The 25,478-nt window shown below is 36.1% G+C and overlaps 1 protein-coding gene across 7 annotated transcripts in view; it reads left to right on the top strand.

Annotated features, from left to right (window-relative positions):
- The window catches only part of Tbc1d5 (TBC1 domain family member 5), a 424,656-nt gene that overhangs the window by 133,530 nt on the left and 265,648 nt on the right, over positions 1–25,478 (top strand). For 6 of the 7 annotated variants that reach the window (XM_040729178.1, XM_040729183.1, XM_040729179.1 and 3 more), the window contains one exon: positions 22,190–22,321. In XM_040729178.1, coding sequence (XP_040585112.1) covers positions 22,225–22,321 — 97 coding nt within the window. In that variant the 5' untranslated portion in view covers positions 22,190–22,224. Of the gene's footprint in view, positions 1–22,189; positions 22,322–25,478 lie in introns of those variants that run through there. The other variant, XM_040729184.1, reaches the window with a different exon arrangement.

Raw genomic sequence — 25,478 nt, forward strand, 5'->3', positions numbered from 1 at the left:
TGGCAAGATTGTAGACTTGTCAACTACACTCCTCACATCCTGTTCTTCTTATAGAGTACAGGATTTGAATTAAGTCTCATAGATGCCTCCTTCGTGTACTGTGGTAAACAGCTATAGAATTTTATCATGAAATCAGTTATCCTCGTGTGCAGTGTTTTTAGGTTGTTACTATGGTAACATTCCCATTTGTGAATTTCTTTTGTAGTTAAAATTTGTAGTCATCAAATACTACCTTTGGCTTTTGATTCCCTGTATAAATACATCACTATGCTAGCTGCATGCTATCGGCTGGCAGCAGACACTGCACTTAACTGCATCCCATGAGCTGTAGGCAGGGTTAGCAGAAACAGCAAAATGAAAGAAATGGGAACATTTTGTTAAATTACATTTTAAGATTGTCCTGATGGTGCTGGTAAAAATTTAAATGTTTCTGAAGAAGAGTGAGAGCACTGCTGGTTATTCTCTGAGATGCTTTAATTTTTATAATTATGTGGTAATGAAATTGGTTAGGTATGGTAGCAGTAGGAGGTAAGGAGAACACTAGTCTGTCAACTAAATGGGTGCTAAATAACCAAAACAGAAGTAATGACCCTTCAGAGTTCAAGAGGCTCGTTTTGAAGACAGTCTCTCTCTCTGTCTGTCTCTCTTTCTCTCTGTGTCTCTTTGTCTCTCTGTCTCTGTCTCTGTGTCTCTGTCTGTCTCTCTTTCTCTGTGTCTATCTTTGTCTCTCTGTCTCTGTCTCTCTGACTCTTTCTGTCTCTCTGTCTCTGTCTCTCTCTCTCTCCCTCTCCCTCCCTCCCTTCCTCCCCCTCCCTCCCTCCCTCCCTCCCTCCCTCCCTCCCTCCCTCCCTCCCTCCCTCTCTCTCTCTCTCTCTCTCTCTCTCTCTCTCTCTCTCTCTCTCTCTCTCTCTCTCTTTCTCTCTCTCTCAGCTTACTACCAGCTGGAAATTTATCCTCTTTTCAAATATTTAAAAGTTACCCACTTTATTTCTCCTCTGATTATAAAATCAGACTGTAATATCTTATTGTTAATTTGGAATAGTCTGTAATGTTCCCTTGGATCAACTGCTGCATTCTAGTGAAGATTCCTACTGCTTTTGTTTTGTTTTGCTTCTTAAAGCCCCCTGCTGCTGTTGATTACACCTAGATCTGCTACTGATTGGAACTGTTAAAAGGCAGAGATAATGTGGATGGTTGCTGAATCATTTAATTGTAGGACTAATAAGAAGCATTCTCTCTGGGACCCAGTAGAAATAGCAACATTAGAATTTTATATATAAACTGACCAAAAATATCCTTTTATACTTTAGTAATATTTAGAGTGGAAAATATTTGCTCAAAATAAAATAAGGAAATGCCAACAACCTGGTTTTATTCCTAAGGCATACAACTGAATGATCAGAGGAAATGAAAATGTTAGAGAAAATTAATTCTAGCATGCTAGACTCTAGTAAAGTATGCCTATGAAACAGTTAATGCAGTAGTTGAGAGTGTAAAAAAGAAAGTGCTGAGGAAATTAATTAGAAATTATATATAAAATATAGGCCTCTCCTGAGTAGCTTGCTTACATTTTAAGAACTCTTACCTAGGATTTCCATAATAAAAATTCTAGGATAGCCATGTATGTGCTAAGAGGTACCCACAGGTAACAGTTTGCGCCTTATTTAAAACATGAGATAATTAGTACTTTGGTGGAATAAGCTTAGACTTACTTAAGGGAACATGCCTATGCTACTGTGTGTTTAATGATAACTTATGCTATTACTAATGTTCTTTCTGTTCATTGTAATTAATTACTTAAATAACCTATCCTCCAAAAGTCGTCGTGAGTTGCTACTAGGTGCAGCTTATTTGTTTGAGGTCGTGCACATCTACAAATTGAGCTGGAAAAAAGCTAGTGTTTTTTCTCTTTTGTGGGGGAGGGTGGCATAGTGGGGATTGGAAGGTAAATAAACCCTGACATTCATCCCGAGTTGCCCTTGCACTAGCTGTGTGGCCCATGTTACTTCACATTTTTAGCCACATGAATACTGGGATTACAGTGTGAGAACATCATGTTCTTGTAAGTAATTTACTGAAATACTTTAACCAGAGAAAGTACCTCAAGGATGCTGGCCAGAAGTTTGTGAGCAATCTGAAGATGGTGTGAAGAGAAAAAGGGGCTTTAGATATGTGCTAAAGACAAGTGAGCACAGCACAGACTCTATAGATGGGACAGTGATGATAATAAGGCAGTGGGGAATGGTTAAGTCTCATTTTTGTTGACGTCTTACTAAATGTGCCATCCACCTTAAAACAGTGTGGGAGTTTTACTGACTTCTAATAGAAGATTCTTGCTGTTCTAAAATAACGAGCAAGTGGGTGGTTTGTTGTTTCTTATCTTGAGACTGTACACAAGAATCTTGAGTCAACAGAGTCTCACTGTGCAGCCCAAGTTGATCTTTCTTGATCTCAGAAGGACCTTCTTGCCTTACAGGCTGCTTTGCTGTGCCTGGCTGCTCGTTTACCTTTTGAGAAAGTAAAACAAGGAATAGTAAAGCTTAGACTGCTCTAATACAGTATTACAAACTAGAACAGTTTTGGATACCAGACTTGACATGAAGAGTTTTCAGGATGTGAGTCCTTCTGAAGTCCATGAGAAAGACTCCCTTCCAGGGTACTTTTGTGACTCTTTTCTCCCCTTGTATAACTACACAGTTTTCTATTTTATTAAAAAAATCCACCAAGTTATATTGGATTAGATCTTACCTAAGTTACCTGTGTTTGCATTATAGACCATGAGCTGGGGACATATTCATTGAAAAATAAAGTAGGTACAGCATTTGTCCCTCATAATTAATGCTCTGGCATAATTTGTGTCAGTTTGTTGATTTTCTTTTACATTTATGTCTATAAATTTTGTACTCAATCATTTATCCAGTTTCAGTCTTGTGTCAGAATGAGCTAAGATTGAAGCATGGCTTAATCCCGTATTTTCTCTCACTGTTTGAATAATCTAAATCATCTTTTATCTCCAGATAGAGCAGAAGAACCACGCTATATTTGCCAATGGTTTCTTGAGTAGCAGAGAGATTACTATTTGTCACTACAACATTGTCAATCACTATAAAACTTGATGAACACAGTGTAGCTATACATGAAGTAGATTATTGTGGGGACACCAGACCTTGAGCAGAAACCCACTTCCCCTTCAGCCTGGGAGCAGGCAGCTGTGAGATAGTTTACTGAAAACAATTCAGTGCTATAAAGCTCTTGATAGGGCTCAGATAAGGGCTTGCTCACTGAAACACCATGACTTTGATCCCCCTTAAGGCTAGATGCTTCTTCCTGCTCCCTGAGGTTTCTCCCCTGTTCTGGGTTCTGGGGCTGGAGATTAAACCACCAGCCAGGAGGGTGAGAAGTCTGGGAAGAATTGTATGTAGATGGATGGCAGAAGTCCTTAAAAAGGGAAGCGGGTTTTTTTTTTTTCCTTGGGGGTCTCCTCCTAAGCTGACTTGGGAAGCATAAAGTTTTCTTAAATCAACCGACCGGTCTCTGTGTCATCTATCCTGACCACCTCGCTACATTCTCGGATGCAGGCTGCGCAGGCAGGTGCGACAGATTATTGGCCTTAAAACATAACATGGATGGAATTGAGTCATTGCGTGATATAAATTAAGCTAGGTATGAAAAACCACGTAAAATGTTACTATATGCAGTTCTTCTCTAAGAGACAGAAGTATTGCTGGTTTCTATGGTTTGAGGAGGGTGTATGGACAGTTTGGAGGGTGTCAGATTTATGTTTTGAATTACTGAAGTATTTGGTGATTATTGTTGTGTAATATGAATATGTACATTAAATATATAGACAAAACATTAATTTCACAATGTATATTTGGCATGAAATGATGCAGCAGTTGCATATAGCTTAGTTTAAATCATGTCTAAATTACTTAAATACCTAATCACATGTAAATGCTGTGAAGCCCGTTGTTCCACTGTATTGCTTGGAGAATAATTACAGTAAAAGTTCTGTTTTTGTTTAGTGCCAGGCCAAGTCTTATCACCACAGATACTTTCTTTCTGTGCAAAACTCATAACTGTGAAACCTGGATGTGTGGGCATGCTTGGAGATTAGTTGCTACATGCTGCATATATTAGTTATCCTTGCGTATCTTCTGACAGTTTGCTGCTGACTTGTGCTTTTCAATGATGAGGCACTGGGTGAGCATACATAGTGTTTGAGGTGACAGATCCATAGTAACTGAGAAAGACAGAACTATAGTGTCTTTTAGCAGTGTTTGGAAAAGACTCCAGAGTTTCTTCACCTGACTTGTAATGTATTTAACTAACTTCTTACTGTTTCCATTGAATAGGAAGACTGTTTCTCTACTAAATTGTATTACATCTACATGTATGGATTCATTACATTTTATTTTTATATACCTGGAGGAAAGTCTTTGAAATAATTTTGGTTTACTGTCAGGGTTTATATGACAGTCTTTAACCGTGTTAATTATTGGGATACTTAATACTTTCGTAGTTTAAGTATGTGTGATTTGGGGCTGCCGCTTTCTCTTGCTGACTGTGTCCTTTGCCTTACATAAGCTTCTCAGTTTCAGGAGGTCTTTGATACATTTGGAGTTAAGTTTTGTACATGGCGATAGATATAGATCTATCTGCAGTTTTCTACATATCAGCATCCAGTATTGCCAGCACCATTTGTTGAAGATGCTTTCTTTTTTTTTTTCTATTGTATAATTTTAGCTTCTTTGTCAAAGATCAGGTGTTCATAGGTGTGTGGGTTAATATCAGGGTTTTCAATTTGATTCCATTGGTTTACCTGTCTATTTTTGTGCTGATACCAAGCTGTTTTCAGGACTATAGCTTATAATAGAGTTTGAAGTCAGGGATGGTGATGCCTCTGGAAACTCCTTTATGGTACAGGGTTGTTTCAGCTATCCTGGGTCTTTTATTTCTTCATATAATGTTGAATATTGTTCTTTCAAGGTCTGTTTAAAATTATGCTGGGAATTTCATGGAGATTGCATTTAATCTGTCAATTGCTTTTGGCAACATTGCCATTTTTACTATGGTGATCCTACCTATCCAAGTGCATGGGAGATCTTTTCTATTTTCTGGCATCTTCTTTGATTTCTTTCTTTAATGACACAACATTCTTGTTATATAGGTGTTTCACTTGTTTGGTTAGCATTACCTCAAGATATTTTTTGTTGTTTGTGGCTACTGTAAAGGGTGCTGTTCTCTGATCTCTTTCTTAGTCCATTTGCTGACATATTGACCTGTTTTGTTAGGGAGGATTGACTACAGCATACTGCCTGGTGAGTAGACTCTGAGAGTAGAGGTATTGTTATCACTAGACTGTTGGTAGTAAGATGATGACCGTTATTACAACATGACTTGCATCCCTTGTTTACTGGTAACTATTGTTATGTGTTAGTTGATCAAAGGTTTAATTCTTGTAAAATCTGTGAAATGAGTAATCAACCATTTTCATTTCATCTACCAAGAGTTATATGGTATGGAGCTTGAACAAGATGTATAGATACTAGTTTCAACAGAAGTTTCTGAGAGTTCCTACTGTAGGAATAGTAAAGCTTGTAAAGAAGAGAAGGTGATGGGCAGACTTTTCTCTCATGGGTTGTTTTCCTCCTTTCATTCTCTCATGGGTAATGAGTCACTGTGTTGCCTCTCTTCAATACAAGCAGAAATATTCTGATTGGCTTATGCATCATCAGACTTCCAAATTTACTGATTTTAACAGTTTGATTGAAAACACTTAGGTTAGGATACACTTTAGAGAAAATGGAACATTGGAAATTTAGAGGGGTGCTTAGTAGGACCTCTGGTGATTAGTGGCTTGGATTCTCCTGCGTTTTTATTTGCTCATTACATAGTGTTCAGCAAATCACTTGTATTTGGCAATGAGAACTTAATTGTGTTTCAAAGAGAGGAAAGGACTGAGGAAGGTACTGATGGCTAGTTATTATTTTTTTTAAAAATATTTATTCATTTATTTATTATGTATACAGCCTTTTTGCCTGCATGTATTCCTGCACCCCAGAAGAGGGCACCAGATCTCATTATAGATGGTTGTGAGCCACCAAGTGGTTGCTGGGAATTGAACTCAGGACCTCTGGAAGAGCAGCCAGTGCTCTTAACCGCTGAGCCATCTCTCCGGCTAGTTATTAATTGAAAAGAGGGAAAACGGTGATTGTCAGTACTGCATTAATAAAAGAATCCTGAAAGAGAAAATTACAAAAGGTAGATGTGAGCAGATCATGTGAAATACTGAGAATCTTTGAGGATTCATATTTTTGTAATCATTACACTAGCCATAGATATTAGTATTCTCTATTACCAAAGTCTATAGTATACTCTATTACCAAAGTCTATATGTTAAATAATAGATTTAATATGATAAAAATAATGAATGATGAGACACAGTATAATTTTATTCATAACTTTTTTCTCAAATATGTGAAGTTCAAATGTCACTAAGTTTTTATAGTTAGGAAGGTTATATTCATTTAAAACAAACAGAAAATATACTCATCTATTTTAAGAATAGAAATTCCCTTCCTCATGATTTCTTGTTTGCCTAGAAATTTTAATGTGTAATTAGCTTATCAGTTTGCATTTTACAAAATGAAAGTTTTTATAAATAGGATTTTACAAAAACATTTTGTTTTTTGAATTTTTTTGGTCTGTACACATTATTATCAGTATATTCTATTTTTAATGCTTCTTACTCCACTTTTGCATTATTGATGTTTATCAGGGTATACATTTTTTTGCACCAATTCATCTAAAATGTATAATAGTACAATAACTTTGGATTAGTAAAATTGCTGTTTCAAAGGGTACAGTGCATTTGTATGATTTTTGTTTGTTTTGCTTTAAATTTTTCCCCCTCCAGGGTTTTTTGTTGTTGTTGTTGTTGTTTTTTTTTTTAAACTCATGGGCTCAAGTGATCACCCTGCTTCAGTTTCCAAAGTAGCTCAAACTACAGGTGTGTGCTATCGTATCTGTCTTTGCATTTGTAAATATGACAGAGAACAGCCTCCTAAAACTTTTCTTATCTTTAATTGGGTTCATTTAAAATGTTTAATGCATATTTTTGTACATTGTGTATTTTCTAACTATATTTTGCAAACCTGAATAGCAAAAAAACTGTGTTTAAATTGAATTTCTTTGTGAGTGAGGTACAGTGTGTTACTGGCTCTACATGCACACATACATGTAACATGTAAGTACTTAAAGTATTACCAGTTGGCCCCTTTATCCGTATGTTTAATTCTTCTAGATTTGTCTTACATGTTTTCTATAATGGAGACTGTTACTGTGTTTATCCCTGAAGGTTGGGATGATCTGAGGAACAGCATCTATCACTACTCCCTCCTTCCCTTTTCCCTCCCGTCTTCCTTCCTACCCCTCACCTTTGTTCGTTGTTCCTCCTCCCTCTTCATACTCTGCTTGTGTTTCTGTGCTGTGGTCTATGCAAAGGGCGAAGGCTTTCCATTATTTACGATTCTCCACCCCAACTCATGGAGCTCATTTTTGCTCCCATAAGCAGTGTCTTGCCCTTTAACTTGTACAATGTAGGTGAAGGTCTTTGTAAATTGGACAGTACTATCTAAGTGAATTTCTATTGATAATAACTTTCATTTATATTATATATGCACCATTTTTCATGTTCTCATGGTAGGCAGGTGACTTTTTACTAATTGTAAGAATGACCTAAATGTCTGCTATGTTTTTTGTCTGAGCATTTATAAGCCAGTTTTACTGTCCTCTTTTCTTTATTGTATTCATGGAAAAGAATCATATTTCAGGGAATAGTTACAGATCTTATCCTTAATTAAAACTATTTTATCTCCCCTTCTCATCCTTTCTCTTCATCATCTCCCTTTCCATATCTTTCTAGCTCATAACTATAATTAGCTAGAATTAACAGGAAATGTTTACTTTAGTTAAATTATTCTGAACATTTACTTATCAAAGGTTAGATCAGGTTGTCATTTGAACTGGTAATTAAATGTAGCCTAATATCTTCTCACATTTATATACACTGTAAGGTCATTTCCCCTTCATTCTGTGTGTTTTATGATCTTCAAAGATGGCATTTTAAAAAGAATTTGTGTTTTGGGAAAATAAATCAAGTCATTTAGTTTGTTATTTCATGGGAAAGTGTTAAGAGGTTGAGTTGAAATAAACAGTGCATTTCAGTATCCATGGACTATTGTAGTGACAGTTTTCACCAGGTGCTATGTAAAGTTAAAGTCTTGCCTGTTGAATTTGCATCTGGATGAGGATCAGTGCTGTAATACTTGGCCATAGTAGGACCTTTGGTGTACATATGTTAATGACTGATTTTGATCATATTTTTTAAGATAGTCACTGAAAATAATAGTTATCTCAGAATCTGTAGCTCAAATAATGTAAGTCAAAGGCAAGTCTAATGTCTCTGCTTGTATAGAACAAGTATAATTCAATTGACCCTTTTATCTGTGAATTATAACAAAGTAATAATTTTTAATGGTTAACTGAACATCTATCTTCATGCTTTTCTATGTAAGTGACTAACAAACCAAGTGCTCTATTCTTAGAAAACATAGGTTAATGAAAACAAATCATTTTATTCATGGTGTTTCTGCTTTCAGTGAACTTATACAGGAGTTTAGCATCATGAGCATTATGGAAGAAGTCTTGGAATTTCTGATTATTTTTTAATGAAATTATTTTAGTTAAAATTTGTTTCCTTTTACATACCAACCCCAATACTCCTTCTCTCCCTTCTTCCACCCCTAACCTTCCCGTCTTCACATTCCCCATCTACTCCTCATGGGTAAGGCCTTCCTTGGGGAGTTAACAAAGTCTGGTATACTAAGGTTAGGTAGGACTAAGCCCTTCCTCCCTGAATCAAGGCTGAACAAGGTATCCTACCATAGGGTTTTCTCACTCAATAGGATTGTTTTCAACTTCTGCCCATTTATCTGCAAATTTTATAATCTTTTTCTTATACCTAAATAGTATTACATAGTGTATGAATTCCACACTTTTCTTTATCCATTCATCAGCTGTAGGGCATTTATGTTGTTTCCATTTCTTAGCTATTTTGAGTAGAACATCAAGGATCATGGCTTAGTATCTGAGGAGTAGGACATCTAGTCCTTTGGGCGTATGCCAAGGAATAGTTATAGCTGGGCTTACAGTAGATATATTTCAGCTTTCTGTTAGTTATCTGTAATAATTTTCATAGTGGCTATACCAGTTTGCAATTACACAGACAGTGCAATTACAAAGCCATTCTGCCCTTTGGTGTCAGCTGCTTTACTTGTTTTGTTGATGCTTACCATTCTGATTGGAAGTATGATGAAATCTTGAAGTTGTTTGAATTTGTATTCCCCTAATTGCTGGAGGGGTTGAACATTTTTTTGAGATGTTTCCTTTTTTTTTTTTTTTTTTTTGGTTTTTACGAGACAGGGTTTCTCTGTATTGTTTTGGGGGCTGTCGGACCAGCTTGGCCTCAAACTCACAGAGATCCGCCTGCCTCTGCCTCCCAAGTGCTGGGATTAAAGGTATGCACCACCACCGCCTGGCCAATGTTTCTTTGTTTTTTTGTTCATTTTTCTTCCTTCTCCTTTGAGAATTCACTGTTTAGGTCCTAGTCCCATTTTTTGAGTAGGTATTTTTATTTTTTTATAGTTTGTTTCTTTAATTTTTGCACCTCCTTCCGTCCCTCCCTCCCTCCTTTCCTCCCTCCCTGGATATTAATCCTTCGAAATGGCTTCTGTGTTCCCTGGTTGATTGTTTCTTTCTCTGTGCAGAGCCTTTTTGGAAAGATGTAGTCTTGATCAGGTTCTGCCTAATGTAGACAAAAGTTTCTGTCCTGCCTGGTCCCATAGCCTTTTATTCCCAAATAAACACACAGAGGCTTTTATAATTAATTTTACTGTTTTGCCCATGGCCCAGGCTTTTATTGCCTAACTCTCTCTTAATTATTAACCTGTAACATGCATTCTTCCCACCAGCGGTCTGGGTCCTGCCCTTGTCTCAGCCCACAAATAACACAGGAGACACGATACCAATTATGAAGCTATTGGCTATTTGTTATGGTTTCTTAATGGCTGGCTCTGACTTAATTATTAATCCATCATTACTAATATATATTTTTATAAGGTCTTATCTTACCGAGAAAACCAGACTTGAGTTCTCTCCTCTTCACTACATTTCCCAGAATCCTCCTCCACTGTTAGTCCCACCTATCTTGCATCCCTATTGGCCAACAGTGCTTTATTCATCAACCAATAAGAGAAACATATTTACAGAATGACACCTTCATTAACCCATTTTTATTAACATGTGTATCTCCATGTGGTCTTGGCTTACTGGTGATGCCTGGGCCTCTTTCTTCCTCAGCAGCTACATGGCACATCTCTCCTCAGAGTCACTCTAAGCTCCTTTTGCCAGAATTCTCCTCCTTTGGTAGCCAAACTTGTACTTCCTGCCTGGCTACATCCTGCTTGTCCATAGTTGGAAACACCTTTATTCATCAACCAATAAGAGAAACATATATTCACATTATACAGAAGGAAATCCCGTATAACCTCTTCTTTTCTGTCTAAATACAAAGGAAGGTTTTAACTTTAACATAGTAAAATTATGTCTAACAAAACAGTTTTCAAGTAAGAAATGCAGTTAACAATATTTAGTCTGCGAACGTGGCAGGATTTAAAGAAAATATTATATCATATATTCTATCTTTGTGAGTCTAAAGTTTTATGTGTAACTTATCTTTTATCATTACCTCCACTAAAGACCCCACAAGGATAATATATAAGCTGTAGAACTGACAGAGACATTTCACTTCCTGCCTCATCACCCAAAGTTTCTCTGTAACATTGGGGCATCAATCTTCAGCCTGTAGGCTATAGTGTCTGGCAGACTTTTTAATGAAGCAGAAACCTTGGAGGACCATCCTGTCCCTTGGCAAGTTCAGCAGTCACTGTCCTTTGTAACTTGCTTGTCCACTTTGTAATGCAGTCCAGACAAGAACATTTTCTTGTCCAAATGGCTTTTCCTTCTATGTTAAAGGCAAACTCCATAATGAGTTTCTTCAATGCCTATGTTCCTCTCTGACATAATTGGTTTTGCCAGGAGCATTTATGTCTCATTGTCATGAAAAACCCTAATAAACCATTTTAAATTCCATATTCTGTAGGTTTTTGAAAGACTTTGAAGAATACTTATCCGTCTGAAATATACCTCTGTATATCTAGCAAAACTTAACTAACATGACTATAAGTTTTGACTATTATAGTTGACTACCAATCTGTATATGTTAATTTTATATTACCTTTTAAAAATAGGCTGTATAAACATATTACCTAAACAAGAGTAAAAATATACAAAAACAAAATTGACCTTAAATTTGTGTCAGTAAATCAAAATCCATGCCAATGCAAAGTATTCATTCCTATATCTTTTTTTTTTTTTTTTTTGGTTTTTATGAGACAGGGTTTCTCTGTATTGTTTTGGAGGTTGTCGGTCCAGCCTGGCCTCGAACTCACAGAGATCCGCCTGCCTCTGCCTCCCGAGTGCTGGGATTAAAGGCGTGCACCACCACCGCCCGGCCCTATATCATTTTTTTTTAAGAAAGAGATTTACTGTGACCATCAACCATTTAAAACCAACCCCACTTAAATGAAAACAAACATTTATAAACAATATTTGGGAATGTGGGTATAGTTCTTTCAAGACTGCTTCCTGTTTGGGGGTGCTGTCAACCTCAATGTGATCCTGAGAAAACCCAGAACTCTGGCAAAATCTTGACTGTAGTTGTCTGTGAGGCTGCATGGTCTCTGCTGTTTTGGATGTTGGATCACCTGAATCACTGCTTCAGGGAGTCTTGTTTGATTAAACTATATTAGTATAGAAGGAATCCACAGCTTTTCATCTTCTGTAGAAATATAAGCAGAACCACTTTTCACATGTCCTAAGACTTAAATTTTTTTAATATTAAAAAATTTATTTGCTAGTGAGTACATTTTTGAAAGCAGAGATTCTCAGGAATATTGGTACCTTGGGGATTTTTTTCCATGTGATGAGTTAATAGCAGGAAAAGCCAATGGGCAAGAGAAATTGATGCTTAAATACAATGCTCAAAATATAAGAAAAATAAATTTGTTACACATTTATAAGTACATGCATACATGGTTTTCCAACTCATTTTGCAAGACCTCTTGTTTCTTAATTACTATTTCAATTTTGAGGTAGCAGTGCACATAAATATCCTTGACACCAACTGGCATTAAGGCTACCTTAAACGCCCTCCCATGATGGTGAGAATGATGACTGCCTTATATGCCATCCTAGAGCTCTCATCCAGTGGCTGATGGAGACAGAGGCAGACTCCCACAGCTGTGACCCGAATTGAACTCCTGGAACCCACTTGCAAAGAGAAGTGATGACCAAGGGAATTGAGATTGTTCTGGCAAGGCCCACAGGGGCAGCTGACGTAAACAAGGGGCATCACATGGACCCCAGACTGATGATTGGAGGGGCCAGTATTGGACTGATCCAGACATCCTCCCACCAAACCTGGGTGACAGAGAGGAGGCCTTGGCAATCTGTGGTACCTTGGAGAGTGGCATACAGAGGGACTCTGGGAGCCCATGCCACATGGAAGGACGCTCTCTCAGCCTGGACACATTGGGAAGAACCTGGGCCATTCCCAGGATGATGTGACAGACTCTGGAAATCAATCATGGAGGGCCTTGCCCTCTCTGGGGAGCGGAGGGGGGGCTGGAGTGGGGATGAGGGGTTGGGAGGATTGGGAGGTGGGAGGGAACTGAAAATGACATGCATAGAAAGTTAAATAAAAAATATGAAAAAAAAAAGAATTCAGAAGGTCCAAAAGTTTCAATAATAAAATTGTTTCACTTTATCCCCCACTGAGTCATAGTTAACATAGTCTTTCCTCCAACTATGGACGTAGACAAAAAATGATGTCAGCAGAATCTATTGCAAAAATCAAGACATTTTCTTGTTATGAATGTTTCATAAATAGTTCTAAGACTTCAATTTGTATGTCAAAGCATTCAAAATATGTGTCTCGATTAATCCCATAGCATTTATAATCAGCTGTCCTTTAGCACTGATACTCCTTCCTCAGCAGTCAAACAATTCAAAGGCATCACAATCACACTGTATCCATACTCTTTGTGTAGTTTCCAACCTTACATGGCTTTTTGTATTACTCTATTTCTTTTATTTATTTTTTTATCGTTTCTCTTTTTTGGTTTTTGGAGACAAGGTTTCTCTGTATTATTTTGTAGACTGTCCTGGAACTCGCTCGTGTAGACCATGCTGGCCTTGAACTCACAGAGATCCGCCTGCCTCTGCCTCCCAAATGCTGGGATTAAAGGTGTGTGCCACCAACACCCGGCTATCTTTTCATTTTTAAGACAGGGTTTCTCTGTGTAATTTTGGCCGTCCTGGAACTCACTCTGTAGAACAGGCTGGCCTTGAAAACATAGAGATCTGCCCACCACTGCTGCTGGAGTCCTGGGATTAAAGTATGTGCCACTGCAGTCAGCCCCTCTATGTTTTTAAGGACTTTCTCTATTCTTTTTCTTTTCTCTCCCCTGCCTAGGTATAGTTGTAAACCTTTAAGAGGGTTTTTTCTTCTGAATTGGTCATTACCGCATGTCTCTATCCTTTTCTGATAATGAGTCTTTAATCTGCTAACCAGCATGGCCAGGATTGAAGCAGAGGTTTTGGCTGTTGGTTCCAAGCCATTAGGCTTTCCAACTTGGTGGGGTACATTTACTGCCAGCTCTGGGACCTGTGCTTACTGCCTGGACTCTGGTCTATGCTGCTTTCAGGCAGTTTGTAGCACACTGCCCATAAACCTTTTTTTGTCTGCATGAGTAAAAGGTAAATATGCCATGCAGTGTGCTGTACAGCTTGGAGATGGCCTCTGTGTACCCAGGCGGGAATCCACCATGCTGTGCTAAAGCCGGACTGCTACAGCATCTTTGTACCATGGCCTGCATGAGACTGAGAGACTAGGAAACCCAGTGTGGCTCACTTCCTATGCATTCAGAACCTTTTTGTTAGGTTTTCTTTATTCCATCCTCAAAACTACTTCCTCTACTCTAATAATCTTTTGTGTTTGTGTGTGTGTGTTTGATTTTTTATTTTTTGCTGCTAAGGTGTCTATTGTGGTTTGAATAGGAATGTCCCTCATATGCTATTAGATCTGAATGCTTTCAGGTAGTGGCACTGTTAATGGGTATGACCTCATAAGAGGAAGTGTGTCACTGGGCTTTAGGGTTGCAGTTGCTCAAGCCAGGCCCACTGAATTTCTCTTCCTGTTGTTTGCTGATCATGGTGTAGAACTCTGAGCTACTTCTCCAGCACCATGTCTGCCTGCTTGTTGCCCTTGCTCCCCCTTGCTCCCATGACAACACTGAAATAAGGGAGCTCCAACTAAATGCTTTCCTTTATAAGAGTTGCTAGTATAGCCAGAGATCTACAAGGATGACACTAACCAACAATCTAAGCAATGGTGGAGAGGCTACCTTAAAGTCCGGATAATGAGATTGATGACTGCCTTATATGGCATCCTAGAACCTTCATCCAGTAGCTGATGGAAACAGAAGCACAGATCTACAGCTAAACACTGAACTGAACTCTTGGAATCCAGTTGCAGAGAGGGAGGAGTGATGAGCAAAGGGGTCAAGATCAGGGAGGAGAAACCCATAGAGACAGCTGACCTGAACAAGACTGATATAGCCCGGAAACCAGCATGGGACTGTTCAGACCTGCTGAACATGGGTGTCAGTGAGGAGGCCTCTGCAATTTAATGGGGCCTCTGGTAGTAGATCAATCAGTATTTATGTCTCTAGCATATGAATGGACTTTGGGAGCCCAACCCACATAAAGAGATGCTCTCTCAGCCTACACACATAGGGGAGGGCCTAGGCCCTGCTCCAAATGATATGACAGACTTTGAAGGTTCCCACAAGGAATGACTCCCTCTACTCTCCCTGAGGAGCAGAAAGGGGATGGGATAGGGGATTACTGGGGGTAGAGGGGGAGGGGAGTTAGAGGGTACTGTGATTGACATGAGAACAAGCTTGTTTCTAATTTAAATTAAAAAAAGAAAAAAGAGTTGCTAACACAGTTGTTATCAGAGAAGCTTCATCCATCAGCTGGCAGAAACAGAAGCAGACCCATAGTCAAACATTAGGCAGAGCTCAGGAATGCTGTAGGAAGGGAGAAAGGATTGTGGGAGCCATAGCTAATAGGAACTCACAGAGACTCAACCAGCAACCAGGGAGCCTCTATGGGACTGACATAGGCACATTGCTCATATGTAAAAGATTTTTAGCTTGGTCCTCTTGTGGGATTCCTAACAGTGGGAACTGGCTGTCTCTGACCCTGTTTCTCACACTACCTTCCCTTGCCAAGCCTTAATACTTGGGGAGGTGCTTAGTCTTACTGCAACTTGATATGCCATGTTTTGTTGATATCCACAGGATACCTGTCCTTTCCTAAACTAGAGATGGATTAGGAGAGGATTGGGGGTGGAAACAGAGATGGGATGAGGGAAAGGACTGGGAGGAGAGGAGGGATGGGATGCTGCTATCAAATTAAAAAAGAAAACAAAAAAGCACAGACGGAGTTGCTGTAATTATGGAATTTCATCAGAGCACTAAGACACCTATGATGACTTAAGTGCTTCTGCTCTTTTGATACCCGGGAAGTGTGGACTATAGAAATGTTCCATTTTGCAAGCTTCTTTTCCTTATCTTTGGAATCATATGAGCATGTTATGACAATTTTTTTGTAAAGATAATAAAGATAACTTGCTACTTTAAAATGCTCAGAGTTTATGTAGTTACAGCAGGTACTATGTGTGGCTTTACAAGTTTGAATGCTGGAAGGCCAATTATACTATTTAATAGAATAAATATTTTAGTTTTATTACCAGTCTCTTACATACTATATATTCCTTATACATCTTGCTTTTAATATTTAATACTAATAGTACAAAGACTATAAGACTCTAATGTATCTTAATTTTCTTTTGATCATTGTCCTTGATATAGAAAGTCATTATAGTCCTATAACTGATATTAGACAACCACTTGATATTTCAAGTTTATGGTTTATAGAAGTGAGTTTCAGTGTTTCACTAATGGGTAGTAATGTTGAATGACATGTATTCAGACAAATGCTTTTATATATAATTTATTTGGCATTGTAAGTACATTTATCTAGTGAGAATCAGACCCCCTAATGTCAAATGAAGTATTTTGTAAAGGTTTGGAGTAAATAAATAATAAAACTACTTTGATATACAATCTAACAATATTAAATATTAAGACTTAAAATGATCAATTTTAATACTTAATTAACCTATTTAAAGTCCATGTGGCTGTCCTGCATTAAAGATTGAAAGAAATTTAAAGTAGGACTTCATACATTTTATCTTGTTGTCTTTGTAATTGATATTTTGAAGAAAATTGTTTTCAACCAGAAATTTGCTTTTAGCTACTACCATTTCTAACTTTAAAGTGTATTTTTATCTCCTTTGTAGAATTTATTGAAAATGTTCAGTAGTTTTACCTTTTAAATATGAAAATAAAACTTCTAAGCTGTGTCGAAGAAGTATTCTGTTAAAGCCAATATGTCATATTTTAGGTTAAATGCACATCATAGTGAATGTATTCTACCAGTTTTGCTGTCTTCTTCCTGTTTGTTCCATAGTTCTGAAGTAGTTTGTTGAGTCTTGTCTGTTTTTCTCCTTTTTACTTTTTTTTCTTTTTTTTTTTTTTTGAGTATTAAGGAATACCACTTTGTCTCTTCAGTGTTTGATTTAATTATTTTTTTAGCTTTCCATCAGCCAAGAATTCAAATGAATGAATAATGCTTATATGCACTTTTAAAATATGTGTGTTTTTAGAATGACACATTTCACAATGCTAATTCTAAGTCAGTATTTTAAGCAGTGAAGAATGAACACAAGTTTGAGCAAGTGAAATTTCACAGTCAATGAGAATAGTTTAGTTTCTCCGAAGTTCTGTTCATATGATGTTGTTTTAAAAGAGCACATGCTATTCTACATATTGTACCCATGCATTGCCTGACATTGGAACTTTTAATTAAAAGAGTACTTTCTTTACACATAAATTGTAATGTGTTTAATATACTTTAAATCCCAACCATCAGAACCTTTCAAATAGTCATTGTGCTGTAAGTTTTGTATTTGTCTATAAAACTTTTCAAACAGATACTTTCCTATTTATTCTTAATATTGTAAGAACCAGACTTCTGAAAACTGTGTACCTGCCTTTCAGATAAATTTTAGATTATGAATGATAATTACAGCCTAATTTGTCTGCTCATTTTACTAGGATGACTTCAAAGTGTTACAGTAAAACCAGTCTCAAGGTTTTTAATTGTGTTTTACATAGCATAAAAAATTGTAAGCTAATAAGAGTAACTAAGGAAATATGTATCTTTTCTGAGATACAAAAATGCATGTTGCTATGCTTCTAAAACTTCATGAAAACATGATTACTTTGACTTAGTTAGAAACACAGATATTTTTATTAGAATTTAGAGCCTGACTAGCATCATTTAAGGGAACCAAAGTCTATCAGTTACTGACTTAAAATTTTAATTTCTAAGAAGCATGTTTTTCAGCTATTTATATTTTCTTCCAACAATAAGCTAGATGATTAGTTTGTTATAGTAGAAGATTCATGTCAGAATTGGTAAAAGAATTTTAGGTAGAATGGAATGCTGAATATGTAATTAAAAATCCATCAGATGAATAAGATAAGCAATTGTAAAGGCTTTTTTTCTTCTAATTCGATATTATTTGTAAATAATTTATTCAGAAAAATGATTTAAATGAATATAGACACATTAGTTTGAAGATCTTTATAGTCTGCTTTGTAATAAACTTTTTCAGGTACATTTATGAAACACAAATTGGAGAATTCTTTGTAAATTGATTTCAAGTTTAAAAACAATATTTTATTTCAATTTTTACAGTTACTCCAATTGCATTAATAGTCAGGCTTACCTTTTTAATTCTAAAAACTCCAATAGCCCTCTATATTTAAAGCAAAGCAGTGGAAACCATGGCAGCTTCTTTAGTTACTTTTGAATTAGATTAGTATTTAAATCTGTAATTAAAACTCAATGAAGAGCATCATCCATACTCTTTATCAGTGGATGAGTTGAAAGTAACTTATTATTAGTCTGCAGGTTTACTTTGTTTAATTTTAAATCCTTCTCAGTGTCTCGGTTTTGATCTATAGCCGTCATAAGTTATGATACAGTGCATTCCTCATTGTAAAGAACAATTGGAGCATGCTATGTTTATGAATAGCTAACTTTACGTTCTGGCTTTTGGCTATTACTATGGACTTTTCAAACTCTAGCAGTGGTTCTCAACCTTCCTAATGCTGTGAGCCCATGTTCCTCAGGTTGTGGTGACCCCCAGTCACAAAATTATTTCATTTCTACTTCATAACTGTAATTTTGGTATTGTTATGAATGATAATGTAAATATCTGATATGTAGGATATCTGATATGTGACCCCCTTGGGAGTTGGGACTCACAGGTTTAGAACTGCCATCCTTTAGGATTATAATTGAGGCTAATTTTATCGAATCATTTTTGGAATGTTAACGCTCTCTAAGGAATGAAAAAATTCTTACGTGCCTTTAAACATCTTGAACAGGTATGAACATCATGTTTTTCAGATGTAGGGGTTTGTCTTTCTGTGTTGTTTAGACTTGTCTCCATCCTTCCCCCTTTGGGTATTTGGGACAACAGGTACATGCTTTTATGGATCCTGGTTGACTCTTCCTGGCCCCTGTGTTTGAGAATGAATCGATTGTAGTCTACCCATGAACCATCAGAGTGAATTTACTTAGTGTTTGGGCTTGAACTCAGGGGTTCATACCTTTTAGGCAAGCACTCTGCCAGCTGAGCTATCACCTATCTCTACCTTCTAAAGTAGACTTTCATCTCAGTTTGACTAGTATCTATTTTTCAGAAAGTTTAAAGTCCCTAAAATTTGTTCATTTGCATCTTTAAAGAATGTACTGTAGAGTTCCACTATAAAAACAAGAACTTATTTTTATAATATAACTATTAAAGCCCAGGTTAGACAGACTACTTAGTAAACATGAGGGACATTTAACAGCTCAGAATAGACGTACATAGTCACATTTTACTTCTATCTTTTTTAGAATATAAAAATAGAGACTATGAACCTTATTTTAAAATACCCAGTGTTCTAAATATGTATTTGAAATCTATTTAAATAATCTATTCCATTGTAGTAATCATTTAAAAATTTGCATTTTTTGCCACTATGTGCAAGTAAGATTTCACACCATCTTGGGTAACTGTTGTCTGTCTTGACAAAACAGAACCAGAATGAATGATGCTTTAGTTGTTTATTGTCCCCTCCCTCTCATTGTTTTATAATTCTTTTGTCTTATTGAATTTCTCCTGAGAGACCCAAGTTGTGCTGGGAAAACAACCTGAGCTTTGGAAAAAAACAGAGCATGTTCAAGTTCTGGCCTTAATACTGTATGAGGCTGGAGAGCTGGTTCAACAACTAAGAGCATTGACTGCTCTTCCACAGGACTGTGGTTCAACTCCCAGCACGCACATGGCGCCACACAAACTTCTTTAACTCCAGTACCAGGGGATCCAATACCATTGTCTAGCCTCTGTGGGCACCAGATATGCATGCAGACAAAACACACATACACATAAAAATTAATTAATGAACTAATTAATATTTAGTATGTGGCTGAGCAAATTTCATTAGGTTTCTTTTGGGTAAAATGTCAGTAAAGATGAAGAAGATACATAATTAGGTTGTAGGGAGAATGAAGAATGATATAGTATTTCCTTATAAATTCATTGTTCTAAATTTTGTTTTTTTTTGTTGTTGTTGTTTTGTTTTGTTTTTTGAGACAGGGTTTCTCTGTAGCTTTGGAGGCTGTCCTGCAACTAGCTTTTGTATACCAGGCTGGTCTTGAACTCACAGAGATCCACCTGCCCCTGCCTCCTGAGTGCTGGGATTAAAGGCATGCGCCAACAATGCCCGCTCATTGTTCTAAATATTAACTCACTAATAACACCTGTTACCTTACTTCATTACAAATTTGAATTTGGGGCCATATTTTGGTCAATGGTAGACAACTTTCTTCATTTGTTAAACTGAATTCATTCATCGGATTCTGTTTCATTTATAACATAATCTGCATTTTTATCCCTATTGGATTCTATTCTCCAAAGTTTCTTCTGTATAAATCCATTGATTTGAATATACATCAATAAGCTCTGACAACTATCTTAGACATAAGAGGTTGTATTTTATGGTTTTTAGCAAATCCCCTTTCATGTTCACTATCTAGTTTGCTTCTCTGTCATTGTGATAAAGTATGACCGAAAGCAACTTGGGGAGTGAAGAGTTTATAACATCATGCTAGTTCTAGAACTCAGACAGTAATCTGGAGCTAGGAACTGTAGCAGAGAGCATGGAAGAACAGTGTTTATTTACTGAGTTGCTCTCCATGGCTCGCTCAGCTTGCTTTCTTTTCTACCCTTGAACTGTCTGCAAGGGTTGGCACCTTTCATAAATGTGTGAGACTTTCCACACCAGTCATTAATGAAGAAAATTCCCTGAGATGTGTTCACACGCCAGTCTGTTGGAGACTTTTCCTCTGTTGGTAACCCCCTTCCAGTTGACTCTAGTTGTGTCAGGTTAACAAAATCAGCCCACACTTTCAGAATACATTTTCTGTTTCCCCTAACATCCTATTAGTTTTGGTTTAGCCATAGTCCCAAGGGACTAGAATTTATTTATACTGTGTTGTGATTGTGGTTTAGCAGTAGAGCTGAATTGTTCTGATAAAATTAGAAAAGCCGTAGGAGTATTTTAGGGCTATTGCAGATAGGATAGAGGGACATTTTGAATTGCAGGAAGGTCACTAAGGATCTGTGTAGTTGTGTCTTGGAAATCTGCTCCATATTTAAACACTAAATCACATAAAATTAACTATTTTCTTATTTATTAGATATCATTTTCATTGGACTTGCTTACTCACTAATTTTTTTCTCAGGGTTTTATAATTTCATTTTGTGCTCCCACTACCCTTGAAATTAATAAAATGTGATACTTACATAATTTTAAATAAAAATTGATAGAAGTGTTACACAAATTGATGAATTGCTTACATAAATTGTGATACATAATATAGTGCTAGAGGAGGCCTAGGTAATCTATGGTGCCTTGGGTAGTATTTACCCCTGCGTACAAATAGACTTTGAGTGCCCATGCCACAATATGGGCTACTCTCTCCGCCAAGACTCTTGGGGGGAGATCCACCATGGAGTGCCTCACCCTCCTTGGGGATAGGACTGGAGATTGGGTGGGGAACTAGGGGACCTGGTGGGGAGGGCGGGGGAGAAGGCGAGGGAGAAGGAGCTGGGATTGACATGTGAAACATGATAGTTTCTAACCTAAATAAAAAAAAAAAAAGAAATTGCAATTTAGTCACAAGGACAATACTCATGATAATTTGATAATTTATGTAATTTAGTTATAGTTCTACATAAGCAGTATGTTTTCCCTTGGTGGATCACATTGAAAACATGTACTGTAATTGTCTATAGTAAAAGCAAGCCTAATTGTAATACAATAGAAAATTAGCAATGGTTTCTCTTACTAATATTATAATGAGTAATTTTCATTGGCTGTATTTTTTTTGCATTTTGAATGTCCTTTTTTAAGTATATTGTCCTTATTCAAAGTATTCAACAAATGATGTTATAAATAAGAAAATATACAAAAATGTTCTGTTAAGCTTTTTGTTATAAATTTTACCAAAAATAAATGTGACTCCCCATCAAAATAAAGATTATAAATGCAGTCTAGAATTTTTGAAGCATTTGTTGGCTTGGAATCTTTTGTCTTTTTTTTTTTTTTTCTGTTTCTCACTGGTCCTTTCTCACTGATGTAGTAACAGACCCTATAGCCTATAGAAAGCATGTTGATGTCTACAGTGCTCATTTGATCATTTCATTCTGTCAGTATTCCTTATCAGTCAACTTTTTTTCCTTTGGATTCTCATCTAGGTTATTACTTTTGGTGACTGCCTCCACTTTATGCAATGTATCAGTCCGTGTCTGAAACTAGACATCCTTTGCAGTCAGAAGAACAAGAAGTAGGCATTGACCCCTTGTCCAGCTATTCAAATAAGACTGGAGGTAAGTTTTGTGTGCAGATGCTCTTTCCATATGTTAGGAACAGAGGGACTTCAGTAAGTTCTGTCCACACTATAGGTGTAAGTCTTTCCATGAAGCTAACAGAACAACATTAAGAACATTTTGCTAGATATGAGTAGAATATTCATGATGCTAGTGAATACCAGAGAAAGTCCCCTTTGCTATTGAAGGTAGGATACACATTAACCAAATATTCAACACCCTGTAATTCTTAAAGAAAGCTACATTCTAGACAATACCTTTAGTAGATAATCATTGTTGAAATTCAAAATGCCATTTGTCAAATAAGTTTTGAAAAATGACAACTGTTGGTATTGACTTTTCAATCAATCTACCCTTGGTCCCCCTCCACACACATATTAAATTGAGTTAAATTCTAGGATGAAGTTTTTGGTAGTGTTTCAGTTTTGTTTCTTTTTTGTAAATAATTGAAATTTGTGTCATACTCTTATAGATATGTGCAATAAAATTAAGTTGTGGATTATTGAAAGATATGCATTGTTGATGATCTACTCTTTCAAATGTGCCATAACTAAATATTCTATTATTTTTCCATATTTACTTAATGGTATACCCTCTGAAAGACATGAGTTTATGAAAACTCTTGAAGCCTCATCCTGATTCTTGAGTAGTTTATTGAACACCTAATAAAATTCCTTGAAGTCACTAATTGTAGTTTTTCACTCATGAAATGCATTTATCAAGATTATAAGATCTATTTCAAGCTAATTTTTAAAATAATTCAAATAAAGTCATTTTACCTCTATGTTAATATTAAGATCTGCAGTGACATTATGGTAATTAAAAAATTAACTGACTTCTAAAAATGGTAATTTCTGTAGAACAAAAGCTCTTTATGATATGTGTTTATTTATTCATTTATTTATTTGCTTATTGTGTGTGTGTGTGTGTGTGTGTGTGTGTGTGTGTGTGTGTGTGTGTGTGTCTTTAATGCCTTCTATACCCTGTAAATGCCACGGATATTTTTGTGGAAAATAGCACCTTTCATCCTTCAAAATTGTTTGTGATTTTATTTTTTGTTTGTTATATAAGGACCTAAAACGACTGCTGTTTAGATTTTGTTAATATGAAAATTAATTCTGACTATTGCAGTTGAAGTATCTTAATGTGTAGTTAGAAAGCCTGAAAGCTTTTCTAGTAATATTTCCCTTAAATTTAATACCTGAAAGAAGTACTCACAATTCCATAAATTGTTTAAAAGTGGATATGTATTTGTATTAGAAGTGCACAAAATAATTCTGCTAATATTTTTCAGAATATATCATATTTATATGCTTATTTGAGAAGATCATTTTCTGTTGTGTTTTAAGTGAATATTCTTCTCTGGGCTATTTCATTAAATATTGAGTATTTTTTAAACCTGGTTAAAAACATTTTAAATTAATTTTATCTTTTATTGTCTATAAAGGAATGAGTAGTTACCTTTACTGAAAGGGAATTTCATTTATATCCTAGTCTAACATTTCTGTGACATACCAAGTTATTAGGACTGAATTGATGTTTTAAAGTGCCATTAATTCATTTACCCCAAATGTTCATTAACAATGTAAATGTATGCTGATGTTCTATGAGACAAGGAAGTGACTAATGACTCTTCCAACTAACAACACTTAAAATGAATAGAAACTTTAGATAGCTAATCTTGAAGTAATCAAGACCCTCATTCAGCTTGGCATCTCTGTATGCTCTAAAACAGCTGTCAACTGTTAAAAATATATACAAAACACACATACATGAAGGCACAGAGGAAAGAAAGATATGTAAATATGTTTTTCTAAGCTATAAAGGTTACTAACCATGTGAGTTTTGTGTGTTATATATGTAAACATTGTACATCAAGTACCTATTTGATCTTCTTAAGTTGTCATTTTGCACACACAAAAAATTATGTATTACATTTTCTTGAGGTTGTCATATTTACTTGAAGAATTATCACCTTTGTAGTTTATTTTAATTTGTGTCTTGCATTGCAATTTCTGAAGTAAGTTGAAGCTTTTTGTACATTTCTGCAATAGACTGTAGGGAATTTATGGCTACACAATGACTCCTTGTCTAAATAGATAAACAACAGATTTGGAGGAGTAGTTTTCCCGCCTGGAGTCATCTGCAATTAAAAACAACCCTGTTAGAGATTCCATTAGTAAAGCATTCTTCTATTTTATCAAATCTGAATTCTACCATTTGTAAAGAAACAGTACTATTAAATGATTTGGGGGGTTCTTTTAAAATTAGGCAAGAGAATGGGATTGGAGAAAGAAAGCTACATGTTTTATTTTCATTGGGGAAGAAAAAGAACTGTCCCTACATCTGCGTGACATCTCAGAGCATATTTTCCATGTTAATTATACTTTTAACCTCTTTTTCTAAACAACAAACAGCATAGAAGTAATATATATTCTTTGTGCCTTAGCATGTTTTGTTTAAATTACCACCTTAAATTCCAGAGTCTTTGCTCAAAGAGTGATAATTGACCAGATACACATAATTCCACTGAAATAATACATGAATTTTTCTTTTTGGTTTTCATAATAATTTGTTTTTACCATATGACCTTAAATGATAAATGAAATGAAAGAAATCATTTTAACTGAGGCTGATGATCTCAAGCTACTGGGGAATTTCACTTATTTAGTAGTGTAATTAGGATTAATACTTGTCCTTCCTTCCTTCGTTCCTTCGTTCCTTCCTTCATTCAGTCATTCATTCCTTCTTATTTTTTGGTGTTTCAAGATGGTTTCTCTCCTTAGCCATGGCAGTCCTGGAACTTCCATTGTAGACCAGGCTGGTCTAGGACTCACAGAAATCTGCCTTCCTGTGCCTCCCAAGTGCTGGGATTAAAGGACTGCACTATCACCTGGTGACCTTTTAGAATTTGTTTTTATATACTGATAATTTTATTAGAAAATTAATGACTTTGACCAATGTCATCACTATCTCACCAATATCTTTAAGCGTATTAGTACTTGTATTTTATTAAATGGCTTAGTGTTTTAATGAATTTATTACTTGTTTAATTATGTTATTAGATAATCAGACATGTTGACATGATAGTAAATTAAAGAAATATTTAAGAAGTGATTCAGGATCCATGCCTGAAATCCATATATGAGTGAGTACA

The sequence above is a fragment of the Mesocricetus auratus genome, unplaced genomic scaffold, assembly GCF_017639785.1.
Source record: "Mesocricetus auratus isolate SY011 unplaced genomic scaffold, BCM_Maur_2.0 Super-Scaffold_100021, whole genome shotgun sequence".
NCBI classification, from domain to species: domain Eukaryota; kingdom Metazoa; phylum Chordata; class Mammalia; order Rodentia; family Cricetidae; genus Mesocricetus; species Mesocricetus auratus.